This window comes from Arvicanthis niloticus, chromosome 6 (assembly GCF_011762505.2).
Source record: "Arvicanthis niloticus isolate mArvNil1 chromosome 6, mArvNil1.pat.X, whole genome shotgun sequence".
Lineage (NCBI taxonomy): Eukaryota > Metazoa > Chordata > Mammalia > Rodentia > Muridae > Arvicanthis > Arvicanthis niloticus.
In genome coordinates this window covers 92,210,640-92,226,017 of record NC_047663.1, presented here as the reverse complement: position 1 = coordinate 92,226,017, position 15,378 = coordinate 92,210,640, and the positions used below count along the sequence as shown (strand labels likewise).

Here is a 15,378-nt window from a genome sequence, read left to right as displayed (position 1 = left end):
CATTTTTCTGGAGACCATTTAAATCCTCCAGACCCATTTCTTGAAAGAATAAGGGAAAATGTGTCGTTCTTTTTCCAGAATATAACCAACCGAGCTCCTGCAATCTAATGAAGGACTACCTCCTAAAATTCCTATGTTCCCCTTAAAAATTAATATAGGAATTAAATGTAATTTTGAAAATGAACAAAATTATTTAAATTATGATAGTGAACTTTGCCTTTTTAAATACAATAAAAGTTGATTTGTTTGCAAAAAATGTATATATATCATATTCTAAGATAAGTACTGTTCTATTGAACTACTTCCTCAGCCCAAGAATACACACACATACACACACACACACAGAGAGAGAGAGAGACAGAGAGAGAGAGAGAGAGAGAGAGAGAGAGAGAGAGAGAGGGAGAGAGAGAGAGAGAGAACAATAAACTCTGTACTACAGCCCAGATTGGCTATGCAGTTGAGGAAAACCTTGAATTTCTTACCCTCCTGTTCTTTCCTTTTGAATGCTTAGATTACAGATGTGCATTCTATACCTGGCCTCATGTGGTGATGAAGATCAAACTCGGGGTTTTGGGCACCTTAGACAAAGAGTTCTACCAACTGAGCCAAATCCCCAGCCCCTAGAACAATATTCTTGTATCAGACTGGCTCGGCAAACTCGTTTACAAACCCTTTAGTTGTCTAAGCACAGCACTTTGTACAAAGCAACTCCAGGTTCACACAGACGCTCTAGGATGTGTTTTGGGGGCTGGCAGCTGAGGAAGGGAGGAGCCTAGCAGGCTTTGGGCTATGGTCCCTCAGCACTCATCGTCCTTGGACTCCTTGTTCGCTCGCTTTCGGACCTTTCCTGGTCCAGGGGCCATCAGCTGTCCAGGGGAGGCTGGAGCCAGGTTCACCCAGCCTGGCCCCTGGGGCAGCAGGTGGCTCTCATTGAGTCTGATGACCCGGTAGTTCTCGTAGTGTACATTGTGGGTGATGTCCTTCAGGTCTTGGAGATGGGAGCTGAATGAGGGGAGGCAAGTCAGTCTGGGCCACAGTGGTCCCAGGACCCCTTTGCAGCCACCCGATCACAGGGGGCCCCACACCTCACCGGATGAGCAGATCTCTCAGGAGAAGAAACTCACAGTGCGCCATGTTTTCCACTGCAAGACATGGACCTAGCACAGCTCTGTACTCTCAGAGTACACAGCTGCTGCGCTATGGTACCTTCTGGGACCCACTATTGCCATGAGTCTCCTGTCTTCCCCCACTTCCTCTTTCTTGGTTTATTCAGTCACTCATTAATTCATTCATTGACATATTCATTCATTATTGTATCCTTGGGGCTTGGTTCCTACAACTAGTTGCTAAACTAGTGAATCTATCCTTCGTTACAGATAACACTAGGACCGTTACACCAGAGACAAAATTCATGACTCTTTTTTTTTTTTTTTTTGAGCCCAGGTCTCATGAAGCTGAGGTTGGCCTCAAACTTGATCGGTAGCTGAGGATGACCTTGGACTTCTGATTCTCCTGCCTCCACCTCTCCTACGCTAGGAGTATGGATGTGCTACCATGCTTGGCTCCATATGTTTTTAATAATGGTGATAATACGGTAATAATAAATCAGGGAGCTGGCTGAGGTGGTCCAGGTCTGTAAACTCGGCACTTGAGAGGCTGAGGCAGAAGGAAATCCTATTTTCAGGCACTTCGTGGGGCTATGTTAAGTTTTGGCAAGTCATGGTTGCCTTCCAGGTTTGGGCAGATGCCAGAGGAGGCATGTGAAGGATGCCACGGATGTAGGGTATGCCCTGATTTCCAACCTCCTACTCATTGCATGCCTGCTATCTTCCCAAACTTGCCTTCGATGATGCCCCATTTGGTCTTCCGGCCCAGGACACATCTCCCATTCACTATGTGTTCTCGGTCAGCCCCAACCACAGCAAAAGGGATCTGTTCCTAAAAGAGAGAAAAAGAGAATCTGAGGCAGGAGATGGGCACATAAAACTAGGAAGTCCCAGGGCTGGAGAGATGGCTCAGTGGTCAAGAGTACTGTCTGATCTTCCAGAGGACCTGAGTTCAATTCTCAGCACCTACATGGCAGCGTACAACTGACTGAAATTCCAGTCTCAGAGGATCCAACATCCTCACACGGAAATACATGAAGGTAAAACACTAATACACATAAAATAAAAGTAAATAAATCATATTTTTAAAACCCTAGGAAGTCCCAAAACGCCAGCTGGAGTTCATAGTACCCTCACTCCTTCTATTAAACAGATGCATAAATGGTGCTGACGTGGGCTGTTTAGCTCATGGTGAAGTGCCCACAGGGTTGGTTAAGTGTTGGCAGTGTAGCCCACACATGTGGTGGTGCTAGCAACTCCCACATGGATAGCACAGTTTTGGACCCAGGTCATGGTGGTGCATGCATTGCATTGGGCACAGCATTGGGGAGGCAGAGGCAGGCAGATCTCCATGAGTTTGAGGCCAGCCTGGTCTACATTGTGAGTTCCAAGACAGCCAGGGTTATGAAGATAGATCATGGCTCAAAAACAAACAAACCACATAACAACAAAAAACTCCCATAAGTAAGTTTACTTTAAAAATTAATTACATGTATCCATTTGTGTGTATGTGTGCACCCATGTATGTGTGTGGTACCTGCAAGCCATGAAACATTGTCACAGGACAATTTGGGAGAGCTGGTTATCTCCTGAGGGTGGAGCTCAGGTCATCTAGCTTGGCAAACACATTTATCCACTGAGCCATCTCACCAGCTTTGTCATAAACCTAAAATATGTAGATCTTTTAAATGTATTATTGTAATTAAAAAATATTTTGCTTGAGACAGGGTCTTGCTGGGACCCTGGTTGTTCTTTAACTTGCTATATAGATGAGGCTGGACTTGAACCTACAGAGATCTTCCTACCTCTACCTCCCAAGAACTGGGATTAAAGGTCTGCCACCATGACTGGCTTTGTTTTGGGGTTTTGTTTGTTTGTTTGTTTGTTTGTTTAATTATGTTTATGTATTTATTTTTAATTTTTAATTTTTTATATTTATTTATTTTACTTATATGAATACACTGTAGCTGTCTTCAGACATACTCCAGAAAAGGGCATCAGATCCCATTACAGATGGTTGTGAGCCAACATGTGGTTGCTGGGAATTGAACTCAGGACCTCTGCAAGAGCAGTCAGTGCTCTTAACTGCTGAGCCAGTTCTCCAGCCCTATGTATTTATTTTTCAAGATTTAAAAACAGTGGTTGGAAAAATGGCTCAGTGGTTTAAGAGCACGTGTTGCTTTTGCAGAGGTCCCAAGTTCCATTTCTAGTATGCATATCGGGCACACGCATAACTCCCTGGATCTCCAGCTTCAGGGAGCAGACTTCACTCACTTCTTTGGGCACATACACAGACACACAGGCAAACACGTAAGTACATAATAAATTAAAATATTCAAAAATATTATTTTAAATTATGTATATGTGTGAGTTTGTATGCGTGAGTCATGTGATGGGTGTTGAATTCCCTGAGCTGAGTTACAGGTGATACTGAGCTGCTTAACTTGAGTTCTAGGAACAGAACTTGGGTTTCTGGAAGAGTATCCATCCAGTCTCCTGACCTTTGACACATTTCTCCAGCCGTCTGTCTGTCTGTCTGTCTGTCTGTCTGTCTGTAGTTGGTTCTTTTCTTCCACTATATGGGTTCCAGGAATAGAATTAAAATCACTCAGCTTGACAGAACTAATTATTGAGTCTTCTTACCACACCTTATTATTTGGATTTTAAAAATTCGTTTTCTGCCGGGCATGGTGGTGCATGCCTTTAATCCCAACACTCAGAAGCAGGCAGATTTAAAGCAGGTAAGTGTGAGGCCAGCCTGGTCTACAGAGCAAGTTCCAGGACAACCAGGGCTACACAGAGAAACCCTGTCTCAAAACAAACAAACAAACAAAGAAACAAAAAAACCAAAGCAAAAAAAAAAAAATTTGTTTTCTGAGACGGGATTTCATCTATCCCAGATTGGCCTTGAACTCATGTAGCCAAGGATGGGCTTGAATTTCTGATCCTCCTGCTTCCACCACCCAAGTACTGGGATCAAAGGGTTACAGGTATGTACCACCATGGCCTTCATCATTAAAACATATTTGATTTTATTATTGTTGTTTGGAATGGTAGAGATTAAAATCACAGCTTCATGCATAGCAGGTATGCATTGTGACTCTGTGCTACTTACCGAGGGCCTGGGATGTTTCTTTTCTGTGGTGATGGGGACAAAGCCCAGGGCTTCCAAACACTCTACATACAGGCTGTTTCATTGGCATAGAAGGAAACCCATTGTTTTCTCTCCTCTGCAGCTCCTCCCAGGCCACAACTGCAGGGTTGAGTAATTGCACAGAGACTGTCTAGCCCACAAAGTCTAAAATATTACTGTCTGGCCATCCACACAGAAGTTTGCCAGGTTCTACACTTGTTGACTTACTTGTGGTTGAAAGCAGAGATTCAAACTTGTCAGCTCCACAGTCCTTGGCCTGGTTTTTTGAAATAAGGAATCACGATATATCCCAATCTAATGTAACATGTAACACAGACTGGCCTTGTATTCACAATCCTCTTGCCTCAGCTTCCTGGGTGCTGGGATTACAGACCTATGCTACCACACCTGGAACTAAGAGTTAAATTTTTGTTTGTTTTCTTCCAAGACAGGGTTTCTTTGTGTAACCCTGGCTGTCCTGGAACTTGCTCAGAGATGCAGTTGTTTCTGCCTCCTGAGTGCTGGGATTAAAGATGTGTGCTTCACCACCACTGTCTGGCACATTTGTATTTTTTACTCATTTATTTTTGCGTGAGCGTGTGTGTGTGTGTGTGTGTGTGTGTGTGTGTGTGTGCATGAACATGTCAGAGGTATATGTTTTGCACCATGTCTGGCTTCCCTTGTATATTTTACATTTTGATTGTCTCTTATTGTTGAGTAGTAAGAGTTCTTTCTATGTAAGAATGTATATAAGGATGTATGTAAGAATGGCTCTCCAGGTAGAGCCAGGCTGGCAAGCATTTTTTTTCTATGGGTTGTCTGATAAGAGCTATTTGTTGCTCATCTTGAATTTGTGGACAGATGAGGAAACTTTACACAGATACACACATTTCCTGGGATTGCAGAGAGGGATCAGTTTTCAGATGTAAAGGTCAAATGCCATTGGTGTTGCTGGCCTTCGCACTGTCTGCATCTTACCCGGATCTTACTGTTGAGGAGCCTGTCATTGACGTCCTCGTCGAAACACTTCTGTGGGTACACATCGATGCAGTGAGTTTTCAGGTTTTGCTGGATCTGGGGAGCCAAGTACAAATGACCTCAGTTCACCAACCACTCTGTTCCCTGCCCATTGACCCAGCTCTGCCTTGGACACCCAGATCACCCTGCTCCTGAAAGCATCTCGTTCTTCAATGGTTAGGCTGTCAGCCCTGGCAATCACAGGTACCACATTCACAGTCCGGCACAGCCGCCGCAGGAACTCAATGTCCAGGGGCCGTAGACTATAAGACAGTAACAGTGGGGCTTGGGTGGATGAGTGAGGGAAGTAAAGCCAGCCCAAAGCTGCTATCAAGGATCCTTCTCATCATGCCTACCCCCATCCAAGTGGCCCTCCCCACAGCCAGTGGGTCACCTCACCAGTGGCCAGTGGGTGGCACAAAGTACACACAGCAATGCACACGGGTGTCGGGGATGTGGCGCTGGCGGGTAATGAGAAGCTCCTCCTGTAGATACTGCTCATACTGTTGGTTGATGTAGCTCAGGATAGGGTCCCAGCTGGGGCAGAGATATCTCCTCAGTGCCACCCCCAGGACCCACATCTCCTGGCCTCTGGGTGGTCTATCTACATGAGCAGAGACACACACAGAGACCTCTGCCTCTCGCCATTGAGGTTGAAGATTTCCTATTCATAAAGTGAGCATATTAATAGCATTTATTGGCTCAGCCTGGTGTAATAGGCCAGCTCTTCAAGAAACTGAGGCAGGAGGATTATAGTAAGTTCAAAGCCAACCTGGATAATTTAGGAAAACTGAGTCTTGGAATAAAAAGCAAAAACTGAAGCTGGGATACCATTCGATGTTTGCTAACACATACCACACTCTCTGTTCACTCTCCAGCATCAACACATGCATATACTAACATACATGTCATCTGTATATAAGATGCATAGACTAACATACATATCATATGTATATAAAATGCATATACTAACATACATGTCATATGTATATAAAATGCATGTACTAACATACATGTCATATGTATATAAAATGCATAGACTAACATACATATCATATGTATATAAAATTTGCTTGCTTATTAAACGGCAATTGGTCACCAGCATGGTTCAGGACACCATTATTTCTCACCTGGTGACTTGGTGGGTGCAAGAGTCATTGTGTATATGTCTCTGTGTGTGTGCACGCGCGCGCACATGTATGTACATGTGTGTGGAGGTCAGAGGTCAGTCTTTGGCTCTTTTCCTTAGTTGCTCTCTATGAGCTCTCTGTGTAGCTCTGCCTGACTTGGAACTCTCTATGGAAACAAAGCTGTTCTTGAGTTCAGAGAGACGCACTTGCCTTTGTCTCCTGAGCAAGTGATGGGATTAAAGGCGGGTGCCAGCTGGGCATAGTCGTACGTGTTTTAATTCCAGCACTTAGGAGGCAGAGGCAGGTGGATCTCTGTGAATTTGAGGCTAGCCTGGTCTACATAGTAAGTTCTAAGACATCCAGACCTACTATGAGCCAGAGCTCGCTATGTATAGTGAGACCACGTTTCAAAAAGAGCAAAAGACGGGTACTACCTCACCTGACTTTACCTTGTATTTTGAGCTAGACTGATTAGCCAGCCAAACCCTAGGACCCTCCTGTCTGTTTCCCCAGTAACAGGACCTCAGGAATGCATGGCCATCCCTGGCTTCTCTTCCCACCCCCACTCCCCAACCCCCACATGAGCTCATGGTTTTTAATCTGGGGACTAAGCTCAGATCCTCGCGTTTTCAAGACAAGCACTTTACATCTCTCCAGCCACCCAAGAATCTCTTCAGTCCTCTGCTGGGTCCTTCCTGCTCTTGTCAGCTCAACACTCCAACAAATCTGCTGACTATGCTCTTGGAGATGGAGCCCAGGGTTCACACATACTGTGGAGGCATTCTAACGCTCAAGTGTAACGCAAAGCTAATACATATGCTCAGCCCATTCTTCACTTTTTCTTCTGACATGACAGTCTTGTAGCTCTGGCTGGCCTTGAACTCATGACCCTTCTGCTTCGGTTGGAAGAGTCCAGGGATTACAGAAGTATAGATTTCTGGTGCTTTTATTGAGCACGAGTTCTGTAGTAGACAGCTGCCTGAGACCTGTGCATACTCAACACGCTTCAATTTTGGAGAAAGAGAGTAGTACACACATTGTATACAGAAGGAAACAGAGCAGGATGGTTTCTCACAGACCTTGCAGGGACAGGGGCTGCCCACCCCAGGACCCACCACTTGTCATTGTTGATCTGGTCTCCAAAGCCAGGTGTATCTGTCACCGTCAGCTTCAGCTTCAATCCCTTCTCTTCGATGACTGTAGAGGGAGAGACATGAAAGACTATGGCCCTGGCTGGGCCTCGGGGGGTGGGGGGCAGGGTCACTCACCATGGGTCACAGAGTGCAGCTCCAATGTCTGTGGCATGGGTACATCCAGGTTGGGTACAGTTGACTGCCATACTTTGGACTTGAACAGTGTGTTCACCATGGTGGACTTGCCTAGCCCACTCTGCCCTAAGATGCAGAACACAGTGGCCATAGTCTGTTAGGATATGTATCTCAAACTATTTGTCTATGTGTGAGTGAGTGTGTATGTGTGAGTGTGTGTGTGTGCACACGTGTGTGTGCACGTGCACACGCACCTCTGTGGGATGGTTTGAATGAGAGTGGCCTCTGCAGGCTCATATGTGAATACTTGGTTTCCAGTTAAAAGTACTAGGCGTGGCCTTATTGATGAGGTAAGCCACTGGGCGTGGCCTTGTTGATGAGGTAAGTCACTGGGCATGGCCTTATTGATGAGGCAAGTCACTGGGCGTGGTCTTATTGATGAGGTAAGTCACTGGGCGTGGCCTCGAGGTTTAAGAAGCCCAAGCTCAGCCAGTTAGTCCCTCCCTCTCTGCCCATGTAAGTCTTCAGAGCAAATGTGAGCCTCAGCTGCTGTTCCCATGCCTCCAACCCATGCTTGCCTGCTGCCATGGCTTCCTGCCATGAGGATCAGAAACTGACCCTCTTAAACACTAAACAAACCCTACATAAATGATGGTTTTTATAAGTTGTCTGTAGCCGGGCATCGTGGTGCACACCTTTAATCCCAGCACTTGGAAGGCAGAGGCAGGCGGATTATTGTGGGTTTGAGGCCAGCCTGGTCTACATAGTAAGTAAGTTCCAGGAGAGGCAGAGCTACATAGTGAAATCCTGTCTGGAAAACAAACAAGCTGTAGTGAGTTGGCCTGATGCTGCTTGTATTTAAATGCTAATATTGGCTCCTCAAGACAGTTCTGCTTGGGACAGTACCCCATTCCACTTCAAGGAAGATACTGAACATCAATTACCTCCATATAGAGTTGCTTCAGTTGTGGCAGGCTAGCCACTGAGGGAAAAATGCCCTAACTTTATTGCAAACAAAATGCTGTCCAAAAAGAACAAATGGATGCAGGATAGTTGATTGCAAACTCTCCCAAGACAGGGTAAACTAATTCATAATTCATAATTCCTGCTTCATTTAAGGTCTATCAGATGTTCTGGGCCAGAAGTCTGAAGACAGATGCTCCAATGTTACAAGCAATACTGGGGACTGTCCAGCAATATAAGCTATCTCTGTTATTTCTTGATTTTTGGAGGCTGCAACCCTACACTTCATACATTCTCAATTTTGTTCCTTCTCAAATCTCTGATGGGGTTGAAAATTAGATATAATCTCACAATTGAACTTGTTTAGTGTAAAAGGTGGTGTTCTAGATTTTTTTTACAAAATGTTTTCTGGATGGTAATACTAAATTGAAAGATGATTTAGGCACAAAATTTTAAACTCATTAAAATAAGATAGATGGTAAAGTACCTCATCTAAATTACAAAATAAAAAGACTAGACTTTTAAATGTAATTCATACTTGATAATTTTCATAATTGTTTGTTACTATAAGAAAAAGAGCCTTTTTAATTGGACAAAAAGGGGGAAATGTAGTAGATTGGCCTGATGCTGCTTGTATTTGAATGCTAATCTTGGTTCCTCAAGACCTGGTTGCCCCAGAGGAGAGGGAGTCTGCACTTAGACTCAAGTGACACTGTATGACCTTGCCCCCCAAGATATTTTTGACTGGTAACTAAAGATGCTGACAGCCGATAGCTGGGCAGAAGGGACATAGGCGAGGTTTAGGATTTCTGGGCTTGGGGTTAGAGGAGAACCAGGAGAGAGGGGGGGGGGGAAGGAGGGGAGGGGAAAGGAGAAGAGAAGAGGCAATGGAGGAGAAGCCTCCACAGGTGAGGTGAGTTATGAAAAGGTGGCCCTGAGGACTGGCCATTTGGAGTTAAGAGCAGCCCAGATGAAATATAGTAAGTAGTAACTCAGAGTTCTCATTAGTAAAGTAGATGCTAATAACATAGAGGGTAGGTAGGTATCTGCCCAGCTCTTGCACTGTTCAAGGCTTAGTGTAAATATTAAGGTTGTGTGTGCCTTTTATCTGGGAACTAAATGATCAAGGCAGGGTAGACACCTCAAATTGGGATTTAAAAACCTTTACAACACAAACAAACAAACAACAAGAAACTCAAAACAATAACAACAACAAAGTTGCCTTGGTCATGGCATCTCTTCACAGCAATAGATCAGTTAAGTAAGACAACGTGAGTGGGCATGCATGCATGCATTTATGCATGTGAAGACTAGATTCACCTTTGTGAGTCCTTTGCACTGCTGGGAATGCAAGCAGGCACTGCAGCCCGCCTTTCTACTTGGCTCTGCAGCCTCAGCCTCCAGTTTTCATGGCCTGTGTGGGAAGAACTACTGAGTTGCTTCTCCATCTCTCTGAACCACTGCTTACAGATGCAAGTACAGTCTCAGGGATCTGTAGCCTCTGCTTGTTTGTTCCTCTAAAGATATGTTTATGTTTTATTTTACATTTGAGTGCTTTGGATACACACGTCTGTGATAACATATGTGGATCGCCCTCAAGAGGCCAAAAGAGGACATTGGATCCCCTAGAACTGGAATGACAGTTGTGAGCTGCCACGTGGGTGATAGAAATTGAACCCAGGTCCTCTGGAAGAACAGCTAGTGATCTTAACCACAGAACCATTTCTCTAGGCCCCTCTCTTTCCCACTCCCCCAGACAGTGTGTCATTTAGCCTAGGATGGTTTCAGGCTGGCTAGGTTACTCATGAAGACTTGAATGCTTCCTGACTCCATTTCCTAAGTGTTGAGATTACAGGCATGCATCACCATGCCCAGTTTCTGTAGTGCTAGTGACTGAATCCAGGGCGCTCTTTCTCCAGGGTTTTTCTGTGTAGCCCTGGTTGTAGACCAGGTTGTCCTGAGTGCTGGGATGAAAGGTATGTGCCACCACTGCCCAGATCCCTCTCTCATTTAAAACACCTTGTTTTGTTTTCTTTTGTTTTGGGGTGTGTGTGTGTGTGTGTGTGTGTGTGTGTGTGTGTGTGTGTGTGTGCGCATATGTATGTAGACGCACATACAGAGGAATAAGAGGAAAACTTTTGAGAATGGGCTCCTCTTCCACTCTGTGGGTTCTAAGCCATCTACTGAATCAGGATCAGTACTGCAGCACAGTCATGTGTGGTGAATCAGGATCAGTACTACAGCACAGTCATGTGTAGTGAATCAGGATCAGTACTGCAGCACAGTCATGTGTGGTGAATCAGGATCAATACTGCAGCACAGTCATGTGTGGTGAATCAGGATCAGTACTGCAGCACAGTCATGTGTGGTGAATCAGGATCAGTACTACAGCACAGTCATGTGTGGTGAATCAGGATCAGTACTACAGCACAGTCATGTGTGGTGAATCAGGATCAGTACTACAGCACAGTCATGTGTGGTGAATCAGGATCAGTACTACAGCACAGTCATGTGTGGTGAATCAGGATCAGTACTGCAGCACAGTCATGTGTGGTGAATCAGGATCAGTACTACAGCACAGTCATGTGTGGTGAATCAGGATCAGTACTGCAGCACAGTCATGTGTGGTGAATCAGGATCAGTAAGTACTGCAGCACAGTCATGCGTGGTGAATCAGGATCAGTACTGCAGCACAGTCATGTGTGGTGAATCAGGATCAGTACTACAGCACAGGCATGTGTGGTCACTGCACTGGAAGGCTCTTCATGATTATCCTTAGCTGGAGCAATCCAGTTCTGGCTGATATCTCATATATTTCATTTCAGCCTCCTGTGAGCTGTTAGGTCAGATGCCCCTGCAGATCAGAAGACTGAGTCCAGGACAGGTGAGATGCCTTCATTCATCCTCCCCTCTGTGGCTCTGCCCCTAACTCACCTACTACCATGATATTGAACTCAAACCCAGTCTTCATAGCCTTGATCCGCAGCTGGTCTAGCACAGCCTCAATGCCCACAGGAGCAAACATCTCACAGGGTGGGGTCCTGGGGCTGGAGGGCCTCGAAGAGCAGGGAGAGGGTGGTCGCCTCCCATCCATGGGGCCAAGGGTACAATGGTACCTGTTGCTGGGAGATTTTTGGAGAGAAGTGTTGTGTTGCTATGACTGGGCTCAGAGGGGCTACTCTGAGTAAACTTTTAAGAAAAAGTCTTAGGTGGCAATGGTGCATGCCTTTAATCCCAGAACTCTGGAAAAGAGACAAAGACTTTTTATACTGCAGTTTTATACTGTAGTCTAGGCCAATCTGGAACTCCCTATGTAGCTTAGACCAGGACAGTCTTGAGTGTGTGGCAATCCTTCTGCCTCAGTTTCCTAAGTGCTGGGATTATAAATGTTTACCAGCATACCTGGCTGGAAGTTCTCACTTCTAAACGCTGACTGAGGGTGTTGTTCCTGGCTATGTTCTATATCCTCTGGTAAGACTGAGTCTCCATGATCTCAGGTGGAAGGCTGGGGGCGTTGAGTCCCCATCCTGAGACATGCTGGTTTCAGAAATTTCCCCCTCATCCTTACAATAGGATGTCAATGACTTTCCACTCAGACCCTAGTATTTATGTCTAGACTGGAGTCCTTAAAGAGTTACAGTTGGCGGGAAAGTGCTATTCATATCCCAACAGGGAACTTGGGGAAGGAGCTCAAAGAGCAGGGTTGGAAGAGATTAAGAGACACACAGATCTCAAAGGAAGGACACACACACACTCACACACTCACTCATTCACACACAGATCAGAGGTAGGTTATAATGCCTGGGAGGAAGAAGAGCAGAAGGACAGGGACCCGTGGGCAAGCAGCAGAGGACACAAAGAAAGAAAAGCTGACTCATGTAGCACCTGGTGGATGAGTCCCTTTGGGGAGCTGGGAGTAGCTGGCAGGCTGTGCTGAGGGGGAGGGGAGGGCTGGCAGTTAGCCACAGAACCCCAGCTTCCTTCCTCCTTCCTGTGACCTACCCCCTCCCCCTCAGGCAGGAGGGGCTAAGGCCAGGGACTTACCTATTCCTGCTTCCTAAGCCCTTGACCCCAACACCTGGCAATGACCCTGACCTAATCACACAAGACTCCCAGATAGAGGGGGATCCCAGGCACCCAGTCAGCTCCTGCATCAAGACTCTAGGTTGATAAAACCCAGTTCCGTTTCCCAGTCCCTGAGCCTTAGCTTTTGGGCCACTGTCTAGAGGTCGGCATCCTCCTATGGGTTAACTACAACTATCCACTGGGGAGCCCTGGGATGCTAAGGAATCTGTACCCTATAAAGTGATGTTTACATCTCAGGCTAAGAGAAGCTCAAGGTCACCCTGGGAGGAAATGGCAGAGCTGGAGAAGCAGTCAGGCTGTTTCTTCCTGTTTCCTGCTTACAGGAAAATATCTTATACCAGTATACTTTAGATGAGAAGAAGGCATGGTAGAACATACCTGAAATTCCAGCACTTGAGAAGCTGAGGCAGGAGGATTGTGAACTTTAAGCCATCTTCAGCTATACAGCTAGATCCTGTCTCAAAAAAGAAAAGAAAAAAAGGTATGAGGTAAGGCTGCAGAGATGGCTCAGAGTTAGAATGACTGCTCTTACAGAGGATCCAAGTTAGATCCCTAGCACCCATACATGATGGCTCACAACTATGAAAAACTCCAGTCCTGGGGGATATGACAACCTCTTTGGCCTTCTAGGGCACCACACACACACAGTGCACAGACATGCATACAGGCAAAATATCCATACATAGAATAACAGCAAGATTAGGAATAACTTAGAAAGTATTAAGACAACATAAAAAATTAAGAAAATAATACGCAGAATGCAGAGGGAAAAGGGGAAAAAGAAGAAGCGGCAGAGGGAGCAGAAGGAGCTTCTCCTTACCATGGGACAGAACAGGTCTTTTCTTAATAACAAGGCAGGCTTAGACTTACTCAAGAGGACAAAGCTTTCTTCATACAGACTTGGGTTTAATTCATTTAGCAGTAAAAGGGTAGAAGCTTTTTCTCTATATATGCAATAAAGATTGGAGCTCATTCTTCATCCAGAATGAGTGAGTTCTTTCTGTACTGGTGCTTGGGCTTTTGCTCCATAGGCATATGTAAGTGTGGATGTGTGTGTGTAAGTATGTAATTGTGAGAATGTATGCAAGCTGGACCCAACTGGTTTGACTGGAGATGTCTGAATGTGTATGCATGAACCTGTACATAAATTTATGTGAATTTATCCATATTTATTTGCATAAAAGTTTTTCTTTCTTCAAGTGTGACTTTCTTCTCCTTGTTCAATAGAAATTTTTTACTCTAAACCTCCCTCCAGCCAGACAAAGAGAGGCTTCTGGACAAGAGGAAAAAAGATTTAGCAATTAACTTAATCCCTCCCACCACCAAACACCCCAACCCCGGCCTCCTGCTGTTTTACTATGAGGTGCCAAATGCCAGAGACTGCAGTTTTCTGACCTGAAAGGAACTCAGACAGGCAGGTCAGCTACCACAGCAAAGTGACTTAGACTTAAGATAGATAAACATTTTATTATTAAACAGCAACCCTAAATATCTCCTAAGACCAAGTCTTGCCCCTCCACCCTCCTGCTGCCACTCTTCCCACTCAGAGAAATGAAAGGCCTAAGACTCCACAGAAGGGGATCCCAGGGGGACCCCACTCAAGTCTCAGGACGGCATGCACCCAAGGACACAGGAGAGACCGACTTGTTGCAAGCACATGAGGCGGTTTAATATCAGAGTTCTGGGTCAGCCCATATTTCCATATCTCACATAGGAGATAGGGGGACTGACCCCTCGGCTCAGGGGTCTAGGGTTTATATATGGGCGGGGTGGGGAAAGGAAAAACTTTTGTGCGGGTGTACACAATTGGTTGTTTTACTTTTTTGAACATCAGCAGGCTGTACCGGTCCATGGGGGCAGGGTGTAGTTCCTCTCTTGGCCAGTCAGTTTCTGGGATGTTTCAACAGGCCTTTGTCTTGTAACTCCACCTCCTCTGTAACTAATTAACTGGGCCCAAACCTGCCGACAGGCATGTTTAACTGTTTAGGTTAGGGAAAAGGAATCACAGGGCTCTGCTATTTTTATTAGTTTGGGCCTATTTCAAAATTTTCTTTCAGAACCACAAGAAAGTGGTGTTTGGGCTGCCCTCCCCTTCCCAGCAACAGCCAACTGTAACTATAGCTTCAGGTGATACAGCATTCTCTTCCTGGCCTGGGAAGGCACAGTCTACACACACACACACACACACAAATAAATAAATAAATAAATAAATAAATAAATAAATAAATATAAAAATAAATCTTTAAAGGGGGTGGGGAGAGGACTGGAGGAGATGGCTCAAGTTGTAAAGTGCTTGCCATACAAGTATGAAGATTTGGGTTGAGATCCCCAGCATCCATCTAAAAAGTTTGGCATGGTGCTATGTGCCTGTAACCCCCAACTTTGTCTCTGGGAAGCAGAGATGGGAATGGTGGGGTGTTTTAGAAGAGCTGCCATTTTTCTGAGTCTCAGGGTGCCTTGTCAGAGAAAGGTGTCTTAGGGTATCTTATTGTCACGATAAGACACCATGACCAAAAGCAACTTGGGGAAGGAAGGGTTTATTTCATTTTACAGTGTATAAGTCTATCACAGAGAGAAGTTAGGGCAGGAACCGAAGCAGAAGCCATGGGCAAGGGCAACTTAACTGTTATTCCCCATGGCTTGCCAGTCTGATTTCTTATGGCACTCAGGACCAC

General features: G+C 45.3%; 1 protein-coding gene across 3 annotated transcripts; it reads right to left on the bottom strand.

Moving 5' to 3' along the window:
- Positions 1 to 566: 566 nt before the first annotated feature.
- Positions 567 to 13,158, bottom strand: LOC117711146 (septin-12). Of its 3 annotated transcripts, XM_076937285.1 has the most exons (10): positions 13,082 to 13,154; positions 11,552 to 11,739; positions 7,655 to 7,780; positions 7,502 to 7,583; positions 5,656 to 5,793; positions 5,402 to 5,519; positions 5,218 to 5,313; positions 1,842 to 1,938; positions 1,091 to 1,142; positions 569 to 1,002 (listed from the first exon to the last, which is right to left on the bottom strand). In XM_076937285.1, exons 2-10 carry the CDS (start codon positions 11,709 to 11,711, stop codon positions 798 to 800), a joined length of 1,074 nt encoding a protein of 357 aa, XP_076793400.1. In that variant the 5' UTR covers positions 11,712 to 11,739; positions 13,082 to 13,154; the 3' UTR covers positions 569 to 797. The 3 variants fall into 3 exon arrangements, with proteins under 3 accessions (XP_076793401.1, XP_076793402.1, XP_076793400.1); XM_076937286.1 differs by lacking the exon at positions 11,552 to 11,739 and having other exon boundaries at positions 567 to 1,002; positions 13,082 to 13,158; XM_076937287.1 differs by lacking the exons at positions 11,552 to 11,739; positions 13,082 to 13,154 and adding an exon at positions 10,735 to 10,901 and having other exon boundaries at positions 567 to 1,002.
- Positions 13,159 to 15,378: the final 2,220 nt, after the last annotated feature.

What these genes read in the sequence shown, in the direction of transcription:
- LOC117711146 (XM_076937285.1), bottom strand. Translation starts at nt 11,711, where the DNA reads ATGGATGGGAGGCGACCACCCTCTCCCTGCTCTTCGAGGCCCTCCAGC. An exon ending in GCTGCACTCTGTGACCCATG is followed by an intron (nt 7,584 to 7,654) that starts GTGAGTGACCCT and finishes CTCCCTCTACAG; the next exon opens with TCATCGAAGAGAAGGGATTG. An exon ending in GAGATGCTTTCAGGAGCAGG is followed by an intron (nt 5,314 to 5,401) that starts GTGATCTGGGTG and finishes TTGGCTCCCCAG; the next exon opens with ATCCAGCAAAACCTGAAAAC.